Here is a 16,118-nt window from a genome sequence, read left to right on the forward strand (position 1 = left end):
TGCAACGAATCAAGGACCGTTTTATGGCATAGACACTAGGCGGGCGAGTATTACTTTATCATCAGCCTACATTACGTTCATAGAGAAACAAGGAATTAAATAGATTTCATACTCTACTCTCTGCCGATCCCAGCATAGTGCCGGATGTAGAAGTGTTAGGTAGGGTAAAGTGAATTGACCATAGGTTAGTGAGGTCTAGGATTTCTCTCAGAAGAAACAGGCCAGCCTTGACGCAGTTTAGGGTAAAAGCAGACCAATTGCTGGTGCTCGCAAACAAATATGCAGCTTTAGAACAGGAAGATGAAGACAACATAGAGGTAATGGATGAAACCATAACTAGGCTGATCTCAGAAGCAGCAATTGAAGTGGGAGGTAAGGCACCAAGGCAACCAGTAGGTAAGCCCTCCCAAGTAACAAAGGAACTAATACAGAAATGGCAAAACATGAAAGTGCCAAACTCTAGAGATCAGATAGAATTCTCTGAACTGTAAAAACGGATCAACAAGAAGAAAGTAAGCGATATTCGAAATTATAACGTGGAAAAGATTGAGGAAGCAGCAAAATATAGACGCAGCATGAAATCAGTGAGAAGAAAACTTGGCATAGGACAAGGCAAGATAAGCAGTGTAATTTCATCAGCAATTTCGATGACATAGTAAAAGCAACGGAAGAATTCTGCACTTACCTGTACAGTCCCCAGAGCAGCCAAGCTACTTTCATTCGAAGTAGTGATTAACAGGATACAGAGGCTCCTTCTATAACTAACGATGAAGTCAGAAGGGCCTTGCAAGACATTACCAGGGGAAAAGCTGCTGGAGAAGATGGAATAACAGTTTATTTATTCAAAGATGGATGAGGTATCATGCTTGAAAAGCTTGCGGCCCTTTATACGCAATTCCGCACGACTACAAGTGTACCAGAAAGGTGGAAGAACGCCAACATTATACTAATCCATAAGAAGGGAGACGTTAAAGAATTGAAGAATTATAGACCCATTATATTGCTTTCAGTAATGTATAAAATATTCCCTAAGATAATTTCCAATAGAATCAGGGCAACACTTGACTTCAGTCAACCAAGAGAACAGGCTGGCTTCAAGAAGAGATATTCTACGATGGATCATATCAGGTAATCGAGAAATCTGCGAAGTACAATGAACCTCTCTATACTGCTTTCATAGATTATGAAAAAGCATTTCATTCAGTAGAGATACCCGCATGCAGTCATAGACGCATTCCGTAATCAAGGAGTACAGGAGAGCATATGTGAATATCTTGGCAAATATCTACAAAGATTCCACAGCTACCTTGGTTCTCCACAAGAAAAGTAGAAAGTTACCTATCAAGAAAGGGGTCAGGCAAGGAGACACAATCTCTCCAATGTTATTCACTGCATGCTTAGAAGAAGTATTCAAGCTCTTAGGCTGGGAAGGCTTAGGAGTGAGGATCAACGGCGAATATCTCAGCAACCTTCGGTTTGCAGAGACATTGTCCTATTCAGCAACAATGGGGACAAATTACAACAAATGATTGAGGACCTTAACCGAAAGAGTGTAAGAGTGGGGTTGAAGATTAATATGCAGAAGACAAACATAATTTTCAATAGCCTGGCAAGGAAACAAGAATTCAGGATCGCCAGTCAGCCTCTAGAATCTGTAAAGGAGTACGTTTATCTAGGTCAATTACTCAGAGGGGACCCTGTGAGTAAAGGAAACTTACAGAAGAATAAAATTGGGTTGGAGTGCATACGGCAGGCATTGCCAAATCCTGACTGGAAGCTTACCACTGTCGTTGAAAAGAAAAGTCTACAATTATTGCTTTCTACGGGGGCTAGCATATGGGGTAGAAACTTGGAGGTCAACAAAGAAGCTAGAGAACAAGTTAAGGACCGCACAAAGAGCGATGGAACGAAAAATATTAGGCCTAACGTTAAGAGACAGGAAGAGAGTGGTGTGGATCAGAGAGCAAACGGGGATAGCCGATATTCTAATTGACATTAAGAGAAAAAAAATGGAGCTGGAAATACCATGTAATGCCTAGTATGTATAACCGGCGGAGTATTCAATTTACAGAACGGATACCAAGAGAAGGGAAGCGCAGTCGAGGACGGCAGAAAACTAGGTGGAGTGATGAAGTTAGGAAATTTGCAGGCGCAAGTTGCAATCAGCTAGCGCAAGACAGGGGTAATTGGAGATCGCAGGGAGAGGCCTGCGTCCTGCAGTGGACATAAATGTACGCTGATGATGATGATATTACGTCCACTGCAGGGCGAGGACCTCTCCCGTCGATCCAAATATACCTGTGCCTTAGGCAAGTTGAAAATATTGTACGCCTAAAGATTTCCTAATTAATCAGGCCATCTATAGTCATCTGACGTCCTCGACTGCGCTTCCCTTCCCTTGGCACCCATTCGGTAACCCTAATAGACCACTGGTTACTTGCCCCACGCATTACTTGACCTACCCAACCTGACTGATTCCTCTTAACATCAACTACAAGATCGGCTATCTCCATTTTCTTTCTAATCTACAACGCTGTCTTCGTGTCTTTTAACGTTATGCCTACAATTTCTTTCGTTCCATCTCTCGTTGTGCGGTCCTTGTAATCAATATTACCTCAGGCCACATTTCACAGTTATTTCGAGTAAATTACCATTCTTCAGGCGAAAGAGTAGCCGGTTACCCGCAAAAAGCTTTGAAAAATGTGTTTCTGTATAAAACGGGCCCACAGGCGTTACCACGTTTATAGTGAACAGTTCGCCAACTGCGTGTGCGCAATGCTAAGGTATTCACTAACCGCTTCCTTCTGATCACTTACGGTATACTACACGCTTCTCCGATAGTCTAAATGTAGCAGCCTCTCTTCGAGCGCTCTCATATTGTAGTTGTAACCACACGGTATATATTATGCGTGCTGTTTTGCGGCATAGCGACGCTCAACTCGGCGCCTCCTGGCGCGCCCTGACGAAAACGCCAGGAGCTCGTCCCTTTCAGGCTGAGCGGCGACTACGTTATAATCACGGCGAAAATAGGTTCCATGTGGTTGCATTAGAAAGCAGCCACCACCTGTTGCACACTCCTGCCATGACGATGCCATTGTCACAGCACTGCGTGAAGTGCGCCCTCCGACGCCGCGGATATATAGGCCGGATACGTTCAACGTGGTTGTGCTGACTGACCTTGGTCAAGGCCTGCTATCCGGTCCGAGGCGGAGCTGCCGCTATCACTCTCGGCAGCCTCCGACGGTCGAGCCTCGTAGGTGATGTGGAAGCCGCGTCGCTCGACGTCCCGTCCACAGCTGGCCCGAAATATCACGGTCGCTTTCCTTCCGGGCGTCATTAAGACCGTGTCGTTCACGCCACCGCCTTCACCGGTGCCGTTTGGCGTCAGCACCGCCAGGTGACGCCCGCCTGCATGACGTCAAGAACGTTAAGTAGCCAGTGGTAGATATAAGAAAGAGATGCTTACGGTACTGGGAAAAAAAAAAAGAAGATCAAGGGAGAGATCGATCGAATGGGGTCGTTGTAGACTCAGTGACGCAAGTTGGTCCGGTGGTTGGTTTCAAATCCATGTTACCTCAGCACAGCTGCCCGATGTGCTACCCATTCCACCACTGATTAACCAGTGAGCCATGTATGCGGAAAAACGGTTGATGCAAACATACCTGTAGATAGATAGATAGATAGATAGATAGATAGATAGATAGATAGATAGATAGATAGATAGATAGATAGATAGATAGATAGATAGATAGATAGATAGATAGATAGATAGATAGATAGATAGATAGATAGATAGATAGATAGATAGATAGATAGATAGATAGATAGATAGATAGATAGATAGATAGATATGATAGATGATTGATTTTAATGAACAGATAGTAGCTCAAATGAAGACAGGCAAAATGAGAGACGGCGATTAGATGCAGTAAAACCTGATTAACTCAAGCAGGCTAGCTGACTATTTGTCGCCACCCACCCGTTTCAAAGGGAATGCCATTAGAGATCATCATCATCGTCGTCAGAGACGCAGAAATATTATGAATGGAAAGGCGAGAATCTTGTAAACGTTAGCTTTATGCCGTCGCTGTGACTTGCAGAAGGAATATTATTCTCCAAATACAATTTACAGACTAGATAAACTCATTCTTAGGAAGGACAACCAAGAACAGACTCACGCTGCTCGATAATGTTTTATCACAGCGAGCTAATACAAGTTATCTTTTACAAAATTAATGCATGACAATCAATTGCAACTCACCAGACATTCTACTGAAGGCAACAGAAATTCAATAGAAACACACCATCAAGTCTGTAGCGATTTTTTGTAGCCCTTACGAAGAAGTGGCTCAAAAGGACGTTTGTACAATGCTCACCCAAGCCTTCTCCATCGATGAATGTGATGGTGTTGCTGGCGCGTGGGCAGAGGTCGACGTCCTCCATTCGGAACCTGATGACATTGCCGTAAGGGACCGCCACTTTGATTTCGCAGTAGGCCTCGAGAGGGTAAATGCTGGGATGCATTGGACTCTTGATGACGCCCGAGAGTTCGTTGTCCTCGAAGTGGCAGGCTTCGAAAAGGTAGAAAGTAAGGGTACGTGAATATTCGAAATGTCTAATACTAATCGAATAGTCTTTGTTATTCTATGTGTATTCGATTCGTGAATTCGCTATCCGCAATTTAATTCAATTTAATTTATTTCCACCTTAAAGGCCCGAAGGCATTCCATGAGGGGATGCATTCACAAGTTTTCCATTGATTGGAAAATAAACAAGACAGTAAGGAAATATTCGCTTTTTTTTCGCTTATGTCAGGGACAACAACGCTTGTTCGAGTCTCAAAGGAGAGAGAACGATGCCATTGAGGGCTGTTTCAATTTTTTTTTTTTTCAGGAAAGCCGCGGTTGCTGCGCAGGGGGCACCAGTTTCTGAACGAATGCTCTGGGCAGGTGACTTGTGCTCAGTAATTTTCGATCACTCATTATGATATTCGTGGTTATGATATCACACGACAGAGCCCCCCCCCCCCGCAGGGAGCGTCTTAGTGTGATTTTGAACCTACAAACATCTTCTCTCATTATGAACGATTCAGTTCTTGGCAGCTCATAAGCGAATTTGTTGCCTAGTCTTGGGCAAACGGATGTGGTATTTGACTCTTCGTACCATGTTTTCATTCCTTTAAAGAAATATGCCCCGTTGTTGTCCCACACTTCCCCACTTTATCAAACTCAACGCTCTATGTGCATCTGGTGAAATGTTATTCCCTCTTTTTCACTACTGTCATTCTTATTGTGTGGCAGATAATGGGGATGTGCGAATATCCGAAACTTTAGAATAATGAATCGAATAGTGTCCTATTCGATTCGGTCTTCGAATAGAATAAGCACTATTCGTAAGTGCGAATATTTTTCGAATGCTTTTCGAATATTTCAAAACGTCAACTGCGCAAAGAAAAATCTAAAATTTGAGAAAAAGTACGGTAAATTTTCACCCCCGCGGGCATAGTATAGACGTAAAACATGAGAACTTGCACAGTGGAGCAGGCTACGTACCTTAGGTAGCCATATTTTACAGGCTGTACAGTGATCATTCGCACTCTCTCAAGAGCCAAGTGCATGCGAAGAGACTACTTGTTTGCCCCTAATGCTTCATTTGTGCTCTTAATAAGCAACGCTTCATAGCGCACTATGTAATGGCAGAAACTTGTTAACTTGACGAATACTGAGAAGGTAACATCCGTTTATAATAATTGTGATAGAGGCTATTAAGTATTCGGAAAGTATTCGAAAATTATTCGATATTCTATTCGATTCGCTTCTGGCCCGATTCGATTCGTATTCGATTCGGTCTCGAAAATCCCTATTCGCACACGCCTACAGATAACTGAAATAAGTTCTATCTCATTTACAAGCTCCTCTGCGAACCGGACGTCCATTTGCATGCAACATTAGATACATTTATATATGCCTCTAAATAAGCCATATAATTTATGTCAATAATTAGCCTCTTTTTTTCGAATAAGCCTCCAAGTAACCTTATTATTTCAGTGCGTTTAGACATAAAATATTCGATATTCGAATTGATATTTGGAGCTCATTTTTCTCGAATATTCCTGTATGATATCATTGGGAAATTTCACTACTCGAACACTCCTAGCAGAAACAGAACGATCAGACTAAACTGTCACTGTTGGAGTAAAGTACGTGCAGTTTTTGGTAACCGAAGCCTCGTATAACGGCCAGTAAAGTTGACATTTTCGTTAGTTCGGTGCTTTGAAAAACAATCTCAGCTGGCTGCACCTCATGACGTATCAACTGTTCAGCTTCGCGACGTGTAGCCCCATCTATCATTCAATAACTCAGCACTGCTTTTCAGACATACAAACAGACCGATTAGATAGATAGATAGATAGATAGATAGATAGATAGATAGATAGATAGATAGATAGATAGATAGATAGATAGATAGATAGATAGATAGATAGATAGATAGATAGATAGATAGATAGATAGATAGATAGATAGATAGATAGATAGATAGATAGATAGATAGATAGATAGATAGATAGATAGATAGATAGATAGATAGATAGATAGATAGATAGATAGATAGATAGATAGATAGATAGATAGATAGATAGATAGATAGATAGATAGATAGATAGATAGATAGATAGATAGATAGATAGATAGATAGATAGATAGATAGATAGATAGATAGATAGATAGATAGATGTGCGGCCACTCTCGAAAGACAACGCACCTCCGACTTTCCTATCATGTGGCGCTACTCCCAAGCAGGTGATGTACGTGACGGTCAAAAGGACAGCGCTGGTCACGTGGACGACGTTGCTGGACGACTGCACCAACAACGACTCGTTGGGCCGCGCCTTGGAGGTCTTGAGCAAAACGCGTTCAGTGCCTGTGTTTCGGCGACATGCGACATTAAGATTCAAACGAAGGACAGCGTTGTTCGTTTGAAGTACTCAAACGATCGTAGAGTTTCTTACAATCACTTGAAAATTGACGCTGCTGTTTTAGTAGTAGTAGTAGTAATAGTTTTAGTAGTACTGGTAGTCTAAGGAGTATAGTAGTAGCAGTAGCAGTATACTTTGGTACTTTATGCATATTTAATCGACACTGTGGGGTAGTGTTCAAAGTGACTCCTAAAGGATAATACTGAGGATGGAACTCCTTGTTATTCAATGCAAGAAACGTGCGATATACATCCAGTTCCAGTTGCAATAATGTTTAGAGCGACAATAACTGCAGATAAGTGTAGCGACAAAAAAAACTTACAGACAAGTGATGCATGAAAATGTACTGCCTATATTTTACATGTACGTGTAAAAACCCTGAGTCTCGTCTTTTTCGAAGATCCCCGACATGTTCGTACGTGAAGGGGAGAAACTGCGGGCTCGATTTTTAGTTAGCCACAACCATATGAAGTCATATGAAGATTATCAAAAGGCATTTGATTCAGTAGAGATACCAGCAGTCATAGAGGCATTGCGTAATCAAGGAGTGCAGGAGGCATACGTGAATATCTTAGCAAACATATACAAGGATTCCACAGCTACCTTGATTTTCCACAAGAAAAGTAAAAGTTAACTATCAAGAAAGGAGTCAGGCAAGGAGACACAACCTCCCCAATGCAATTCACTGCATCCTTAGAAGAAGTATTCAATCTCTTAGATTGGGAAGGCTTAGGAGTGAGGATCAACGGCGAATATCTCAGCAACCTTCGGTTTGCAGATGACATTGTCCTATTCAGCAACAATGGAGACGAATTAGAACAAATGATTGAGGACCTTAATCGAGAAAGTGTAAGAATTGGGTTGAAGATGAATATGCAGAAGACAAACATAATGTTCAATAGCCTGGCAATGGACCAAGAATTCAGGATTGCCAGTCAGCCTCTAGAGTCTGTAAAGGAGTACGTTTATCTAGGTCAATTACTCACAGGGGACCCTGATCATGAGAAGGAAATTTACAGAAGAATAAAATTGGGTTGGAGTGCATACGGCGGGCATTGTCAAATTCTGACTGGGAGCTTACCACTGTCGTTGAAAATAAAAGTGTACAATCATTGCATTCTACCGGTGCTAACATATGGGGCAGAAACTTGGAGGTTAACAAAGAAGCTCGAGAACAAGTTAAGGACCGCACAAAGAGCGATGGAACGAAAAATCTTAGGACTAACGTTAAGACACAGGAAGAGAGCGGTGTGGATCAGACAACAAACAGGGATAGCCGATATTCTAGTTGACATTAAGCGCAAGAAATGGAGCTGGGCAGGCCATGTAATGCGTAGGATGGATACCCGGTGGACCATTAGGGTTACAGAATGGATACCAAGAGAAAGGAAGCGCAGTCGAGGTCGGCAGAAAACCAGATGGGATGATGAAGTTAGGAAATTTGCAGGCGCAAGTTGGAATACGCTAGCGCAAGACAGGGGTAATTGGAGATCGCAGGGAGAGGCCTTCGTCCTGCAGTGGACATAAAATATATGATGATGATGATGATGATGATGATGATGATGATGATGATGATGATATGAAGTCAAAGATAACAAAGGGAAAGAAAGTATAGAGGCAATTATTTGTAGTTTTTTTTTTCATTGAAGCGTGCAAATGATAAGCTACCGGGAAATGATAGTGGACGAAAAATAAAAAAGCAACTTGCTGTCGGTGGGAGCCGAACCCACACCCTCCGCATTACGCGTGCATTGCACTACCAATTGTGCTACGGCAGCGACCACATTCTTGGGTATTCATGTGCACAAGTCATAACTCTGGGAGTGTTAGCCAGCGCCACTCGAGGCCCTGGCAGTGTTCATGTTCAAGTCGCATCCGGCGACTAACACTCCACATGTCACTGTTGTTTAATGGGTCTACTAAACTTGTAGTCCAGGCAGCTTAGCAAACACACGCTCACCCTTTACAAAGCGTACAAAATGTAGCTCCTGCTTTATTCAGGTAAATATGATTAGAACGTGACTATTGGCGAGCAGGCGTGCGATTACACTGCCAAGGAAAAAATTTGACATGGAATTCAGTTAGAGATGAGGCTTATATGCTCAAAAATAATGTATAATGCATCTGTGCGACAGAGTTATCCTATAACCTACACCAGCAGCAAAGAGCAGCGTCTCAGGGTTCGTGATGTAAGCCACGAAAAAACGCTGCCGCGACTTCCGTGTTAGGGACCACAGCGAAATTTAAGGTATAGCATGTATTTACGAACCGTTCTTGGGCAGGCGTTCCTTGACGGTGAAAAGGAAGTCGGCGGCGATGCTTTCCAGCTGGCGGTCTTCGTACTTTGCGTACACGCTGAACACGGAGTGCGGGTCGGTGTAAATCCACGACGCGGATGACGCCAACTCCTGCGGAAGTTCTTTGGCCGCCGGCGTGCACGCTGCAGGGCGTGCAAGAATCACGTGCAGGGTGTTCTGTAGAAGTTCACTTCAGTTCATTTCGATTTATTACCTTAAAAAGACACTAAAAGCAAAAGCAAGCAAGATTTGTCTAGTTTTAGCGAATTACCCTTCCACAATACCAAAAACTTACTCTTACCGCGCGAGAAGAAGCTTGGTGAGCAAGGAAAGGCGCTTGAGGAAAAGAGGGATGGCGACGCCGGCCTTGACGTTCCGGCACTGTAGATCACCGGGACGTCATGAAATTTCAAGGCATATGCTAGGCCTAGTTAGGTGTTTATCCGTTGAAATACAACATATTGTGTCCTAAACGAGCCAAAGATAGAACATCGCAAATATCGGGCCCCAATGCCCGCCCCCAATGCCCGGCCCACTGCGAACAATTACCTTGAAGTTAGCTGACGTCACACTGACGTATACTATGGCGCTGTGATTCTGGAGCGACAGTACAAAAAATGTCCCCCAGATTTTTCCTTTCGCATTCGATTCCAATAAATGAAAAGCATTTATACCTTATAGACTCGCGTAAGGGCCACACTTTTTTTCGCAGTTCTAACAAGATGCGGCCCTTACACGTGACCGAACCTTTTGGTTCGGTTCCGTGTAAGGGCTGCTACTAGACTGCTCTAGACACTAGATGCCGCTACTAGATGGCTCTCTACATCTAGTAGCGACATGCGGAAGTATGCAGCGTGCGAAAATTCGCCAAGGCGCGCGCGCGGCATCGGGGCACCAAACGCGACTGCTTCTCTGTTGGAATTTTGTTTTCTCCAAATTTTGGGCGGCCAAGTTGGGGGTGCGGCCCTTACATGGGTGCGGCCCTTACACGAGTCTATACGGTATCTATGTGAAGCGAAGCTTTCGTGAAGTGCTCAATCAAATGCTATCAATTTGCCAATGTTTTCCTGTGTCTCTCGGATAAAGGGAACGGCCGCACCCGCCAATCGCTCTCGTGCAGTTGTGCTATACGCCGCGCGACCCATGCGCCGACCATTTCAAAGAATTATTGGCGTTGGCACTACAGAACTATGCATGTGATGGTGGTCCAATGTGTATATCATTCTCTCAACAAAATTGTGTCTTGCTGAGTGAGCCTGTATATGCGCGTGCCTGATATCCAGTCTCGTCTTCCATACGCTATGCATATACAAAGCAACATTAGCATATCGCACGAGACTTGTTCAGAGCCCAATGTGAGCCCCCAGAGTGGCTACCTGTACTAGATCAATTGGCTTCTGTGAAGCCTTTTGAAACCACATGCACTGGCCGAGTTGTGGCTGGTGTATTTAGAATATGTACATGTGTATCTGATAATTTTCTTTGCGTGCATGAAATGGCAATAAAGAAAGAAAGAAGAACAACAAGGTGGTAGTCCAATGGTTAGAGTATCGGGTTGCTGTGCTGAGCGACCGAGTATCGATGCCGTCAACGGGCACTTTATTCAACTTTTTTTTACGTGACAGTTATTCGGCAAGACAACAGCATCCAGCAGCCGGCGGTCAGGAAATTTTGGGAGCGCTCTCATAGAAAGCTTCGCTTTAAAACTTTAACCCTGTAGTTCGCGTCAGCGGTGGTCACCAAAGCGTTTGGCACACGTATGCCTCCCCTACCTGCAAACCGCTTCTGACGCCGATTGCCGCCGTGCTTGGTAGAAGACGCACCTTGACTACTGAGAAGAAAAGTAAAAAAAAAAGAATATATATACATTGTACATTGAACACGTAAACACCACAGTTTCGCTTGATTCATTACTTCCGCAAAGAGTTTTGAGTGGTCAGCCATCCAGGAAACAGATAGTGAAGCCCCGGAAAGTATACAGGGGATAAACCGTTCTTTTTGATTGAAATACAGAAAGAGAAAAAGTTATCGCAGTTTCACTCGACGGCCGAAGCATTAACAACGATAGCAGAGCAATTTTGTTATATTATTCACAGCCTTAACCACGCTCGCCCACACACCCGCCCACGCGACTGCGTATTACCCAGCCTCAAAATTCACCCAGATTTCGTTACACTATCATCAGGAGTTACATTTATGCTGCCTCAGGGATCGGCCCATTTTAATCGCAAAGAAACCGACCGAGCAGACGCATCATACCAGGGGATTAAAAACGAAGGAAGATTTGCTTTAATAAAGAAATCACGTGGACAAAGAAACAATGTTGTGTACTCCAAGGAGATATTTCTTTTGATGAAGTTGCTGAGGTATTGTTTGCTGTTTCGTCGCTTAATTTTTGTTGACAAGAAAACCGGTCAACGGAGCCATCTGAAAGTGTACATGGTTTTATAAGTTGATTCGCCGGTATGCATGGATAGCATCACTCGTGAACCGGCTGTCTACACTTCCAACAGTCCTCTTAGAACCAGAAAGACCCCATTAACAAAGAGGCAAAAGATGTGGCATGTGTCCCCGTTTAGTACAAATACAATCAATAAATTCCAGCCCGCTCTCTCAGGTTGCTAGGCAGTCGAGTGTGTCATTGTTGTTGCGTTTGGTGCGAACGTATACATTTAGTCCTAAAAAAAGAGAAAAGATCCGTGTACTCACATGAGAAGATTCGTAATCCACACCGTGGTCAGCAACGCTCGCCAGCTGAAGGTCATTGCAAACTGCTGTAATGGTGCTCGCGCACAGAGGCACGGACAGTCCACGATCACGATGTATCAGCTGCACCAAGAACCAGACACACCGGACTTTTACGTGCTTCGGTGGTGACAAGCCTACGAGCTTCTAATCGTCCAAACAAACATAAGCAAATGCACCCACGTTGTGTTCGTTTTAGTATAGCTGAAGCTTTCGAGGTCATTCACCTCGGGGCGGGGCCTTTCATCCTGTAAATCCTGTATGGTGACTTCATGTGCGCTCCGGGCACAGACGACCAAACGACGAACAGAGCGCTGGCAACTTCCACAACGACGTTTCAAGAACACGCCGGTAAGCAGAACCAATTACAACTTTGATGACGAGCGACGAAGACGTTCGCCCGCGTCATGATACTTAAGCTTTCAATTACAACAGCAGTACTGAGTGTAAATCCTGGTGCATTTTTCATGCCCCCTCCATCGAAATTTTCAAGCTGGACCGAGCATAGAGGTGAAGCTCATTTCATTTGAGGTAGACCGGTTATGAATCAAAATGCCAGGATATCCGGCTGCAATTGACCAAGAATGTTTTGAGACACGGTAATCGTAATACGAGTTTAGCCAACATCACTATAGTCAGTGAACACGTTGTAGATCAGCAAATATTTCTTGGTGAGCCCACGTTACACAAGTATTGTTGCCACACGATGCGATTCGAATACACTACCTGACATGGACGTTCTCACGAACACAGAACCACACGTGATGATCGGGTTTCCACGCCTGCATAACAGTCGCTCATCGCCTCCGAGGAACGGTATACAAATTCACAACACAACCACTGGCGCCGCCATTGCAAGGACTCCTGCGCTGTTAAAACAAATTCGAAGAGCATGCCACCGGCTAGGACGAGAAGGCGGAAAGATGCGTTTCGAAGCCGCGCACACTACGCCAGTCGTGTTTTCATCGCGTTCTGGCGCGAAACGCCGATGCGTCGGACAGCTTTCTCCTTGTGTTGTGGCGACTCTCGGGAGAGGCTTCGTCCTTGCTAAACCAGTTTGGCTCATGTGCATCCGACGCGAAGAGTTCAGCGTCGACACGTGGCCGCGGTGACGGTGACAGTGCGAGACGGCGAAAAAAAAAATTGAGTTAACGTACGCGCAGCTGATGTCATTCCTCGCGTCGTCGTAATGCTTTGCGTTAGGAGGAAGCTTTGGGGTAGTAAATCTTCCTGCGGTGCACCGAAGAAAAGGGGAGGGGCGCTACCCCCCCCCCCCCTCCACCTCAGAGGTCAGCTGGCTCTGCCCTCCCTCGCACAATACAGTGTCACACGGCGCACTTTTGATCGGGATCGAGCCCGATCCGGATCGAATTTCTCGGTAGCGATTGGTTTCTTTGCTCAATCTGCGGAAGGAGGCCAATCGCGGTAGAAAATTTGGATCCAGATCGGGCGCGATTGCGATAGGAAGTGACACCGATGGAAGGTTGTCTTATCGTGATGAACATGCAGAAACGCGTAAATATATAACATTCTTAAAACTACAATATAATTTTTCGACAGAATTTATAACCCCCCGCCCCCTCCGACAGAAATCCTGGTGCGCTAATGTTACGTCCTCAGTATCAGAAAGAGATATACCGGTAGTCGGGTTACTCAACAAAGTCCTTTGCCTCAGGAGCTGATGTTTAAGTGCATGAGAATGCATAAATCGTTGTGCTCAGCATTCACTGCGTCAAATTTATTTGCCTAAGGTATGGGACATTTAACAGAGCAAAAAATTTAGAACCTGCTTGATGCGTGGGGCAGTTTTTTTTTTTTTGCTATATTTTTTTACAAATATTAGTGTAGTCCACTGCTGCTCCTGCAAAAGACAGAGAGAGAGAAATAAGTTTATTAAATCATACAAAAATAGAAAATTGTATATTTATGAAAAGGCAACCCCAGTGGTTTTTCCGGTGAGGTGCCTAGATTAAGTTAATGGTTTCGCTTCTTATAATGTAGGTGAGCAAGCTGTCATATATAGCTTTGCGCTGTTGAGGGGTCTCTCTAGGAAGGATTCAGTCGTTGAGTGTGACGACTGAGCTCTGCAGCCCAGCAAGGCAGATTCTTCGCAGTGAGGATAGGCCAGGACATGTCCATAGCAGGTGGTGTGCTGTGGCTGGCGCACCCGTGGTGCAAGTTCCACAGGTGGGGTCAAGCGACTTGTCGATGTATTGGGCTTTGAACGCAGGCGTGACTGCCGTGCCGGTGCGTAGACGGCGGAGTGCCACGCGTTCCCGGCGTGGAAGCCCAGGAGGGAGGGGGTCATGGCCTTCGGGCAGAAGCGCTTGTAGAGCAAGCTTTCTATGCTGTCGGAGCTGCAGGTGAGCATCGAGAGCGTCGACATCTTCTGCCGATCGAGCTGTGACGGAAACGGGGCAAAAAGAATGGGGGGGGGGGGGGGGAAATTTTCTCCCCCCGCGAACGCGTCCGCTCGCTCATTCCCTCCTCCGCCCATATGACTCGGTGTCCAATGAATGTGCAGCTCAGTTCCCTTGTGCCGCAGAAGTGTTGCTTCTTCGTGGATGGCGGTTGCCAGCGGGTGTGCGTCAATCTTGCTAAGTTCGCATACGGCGTCTTGCGAATCCGTGTATATGTGTAGAGGGCGGTGATGCTCGAGGCGGCCATATCTGGCTGCCTGAGCAACCTCTAGAATCGCTTGTAGTTCTGCACCGGTCGTACTTAATTGTGAGCTATGAGTAGTTGTTGCTGTGTTGCTGCCGTCGCTGTTCGTCCAGGCAGTACTGTCGTGATTCTGTGAAACAGCAGCACCTGTGTAAATGCATTGAGCTGTACTGTCATTGAGGATGGCTCTACGGTGATGGTAACGCCTCTGACTTATTTCATTTACTCCCACGTTGGTTGGAAGGGGGTGAACAATGGCCGACATCACGGGCAGTTCAGCCCAATCTTCGGGATTACAAAAATTAATTGGGTACAGACATTAGGTAGGTGATGCGCTATAGAAAGAAAATAACTGAAATATTTGTTACAAATAGCACCGGTTTTTACGGAGTAAAGCCTGCCTTCTGATGCAATTAACACGAAACAACATGAGACAATAACAGTCATACAGAGCAACTCATTGAACTTCTTATAAAACCTGGTAGTGCTCCTATTAAAATACCATTGTTTTGTATTAAGCTCCGTCCGAAAATGACTTATGAGATCGTTTTTTTTTTTTTTGAGCATTTAACACTCATGTGAACATTCGTGTGAACATTCGTTGAGAACATTTTTCGTGTAAACATTCGGAACATTTAAAGGTAGGTTGAGTTTCCATGTGACTTCGCTTCCACTGCGACTTTAAGGTATATGTGGGCTTCCTAAAGGACAAAGGACCGTCTATATAGTACCGTCTTGCGGGAAGAAAATACCAGACTCGGATGAAGGCCTGTTCGGAGCTTTTATAAAACCTCCAGAAACTACATAAAGCATGCCATACCATATGTATTTCACCAGCACATCTATCTCCTGAGGATTATCGAACAAAAAGGAAGAATAAAAATAAATGTAGACATTTAAGCTTTCTCGTGCATCAGAACTGAATCATAACAGTGTTTATTACCGCTCTTCCGATTTGCCCCTTTTATGTTTTCTAGACACGTATCTTCTGACCTCACTTATAGTTGTCGCCACTGTAGCAATGTCAAGCGATCTCATTAAAATTCTGGGGCTTTACGTGCAAGAACAACGAGATGATTATGAGACTAGCCGTGGTGGAGGACTCCTGATAGATTTTGACTCCCATGGATTTCTTTAACGCGCACTTAAAGTTAAGCACCATGGCATTTCGCCCACATCGAAATCCGGCCGCCATGGCCGGGATCGAACCCTCTACCTCGAGCTCAGCAGCGCAATGAAAGAGCCACTCAGTACTGCGGTGGGTTCTAACGATCGCATAGGAGTATTGTACATGTACTGTGGATGATTATGCTGTACAAGATCACTGTGTTTATATATATTTTTTTATTTTATTATATATATTGAAAATATTATGATGTTCATTTTGTATAGACTAATACTATTTGTAGAACTTGTACCTTCAGTGTGCGCTTCGG

General features: G+C 44.5%; 1 protein-coding gene across 3 annotated transcripts in view; it reads right to left on the reverse strand.

Moving 5' to 3' along the window:
• The window catches only part of LOC119457932 (venom prothrombin activator vestarin-D1), a 28,946-nt gene extending 15,848 nt beyond the window's left edge, over window positions 1–13,098 (reverse strand). The window contains exons 1-7 of one of the 3 annotated variants that reach the window (XM_037719700.2): window positions 12,745–13,097; window positions 11,983–12,102; window positions 11,046–11,104; window positions 9,246–9,416; window positions 6,763–6,921; window positions 4,377–4,571; window positions 3,178–3,408 (exon numbers count right to left, since the gene is read on the reverse strand). In XM_037719700.2, coding sequence (XP_037575628.1) covers window positions 3,178–3,408; window positions 4,377–4,571; window positions 6,763–6,921; window positions 9,246–9,416; window positions 11,046–11,104; window positions 11,983–12,038 — 871 coding nt within the window. In that variant the 5' untranslated portion in view covers window positions 12,039–12,102; window positions 12,745–13,097. The other 2 variants (XM_049670565.1, XM_049670566.1) reach the window with 2 other exon arrangements.
• Between the last annotated feature and the right edge of the window lie 3,020 nt (window positions 13,099–16,118).

The sequence above is a fragment of the Dermacentor silvarum genome, chromosome 7 (genome assembly GCF_013339745.2).
Source record: "Dermacentor silvarum isolate Dsil-2018 chromosome 7, BIME_Dsil_1.4, whole genome shotgun sequence".
Lineage (NCBI taxonomy): Eukaryota > Metazoa > Arthropoda > Arachnida > Ixodida > Ixodidae > Dermacentor > Dermacentor silvarum.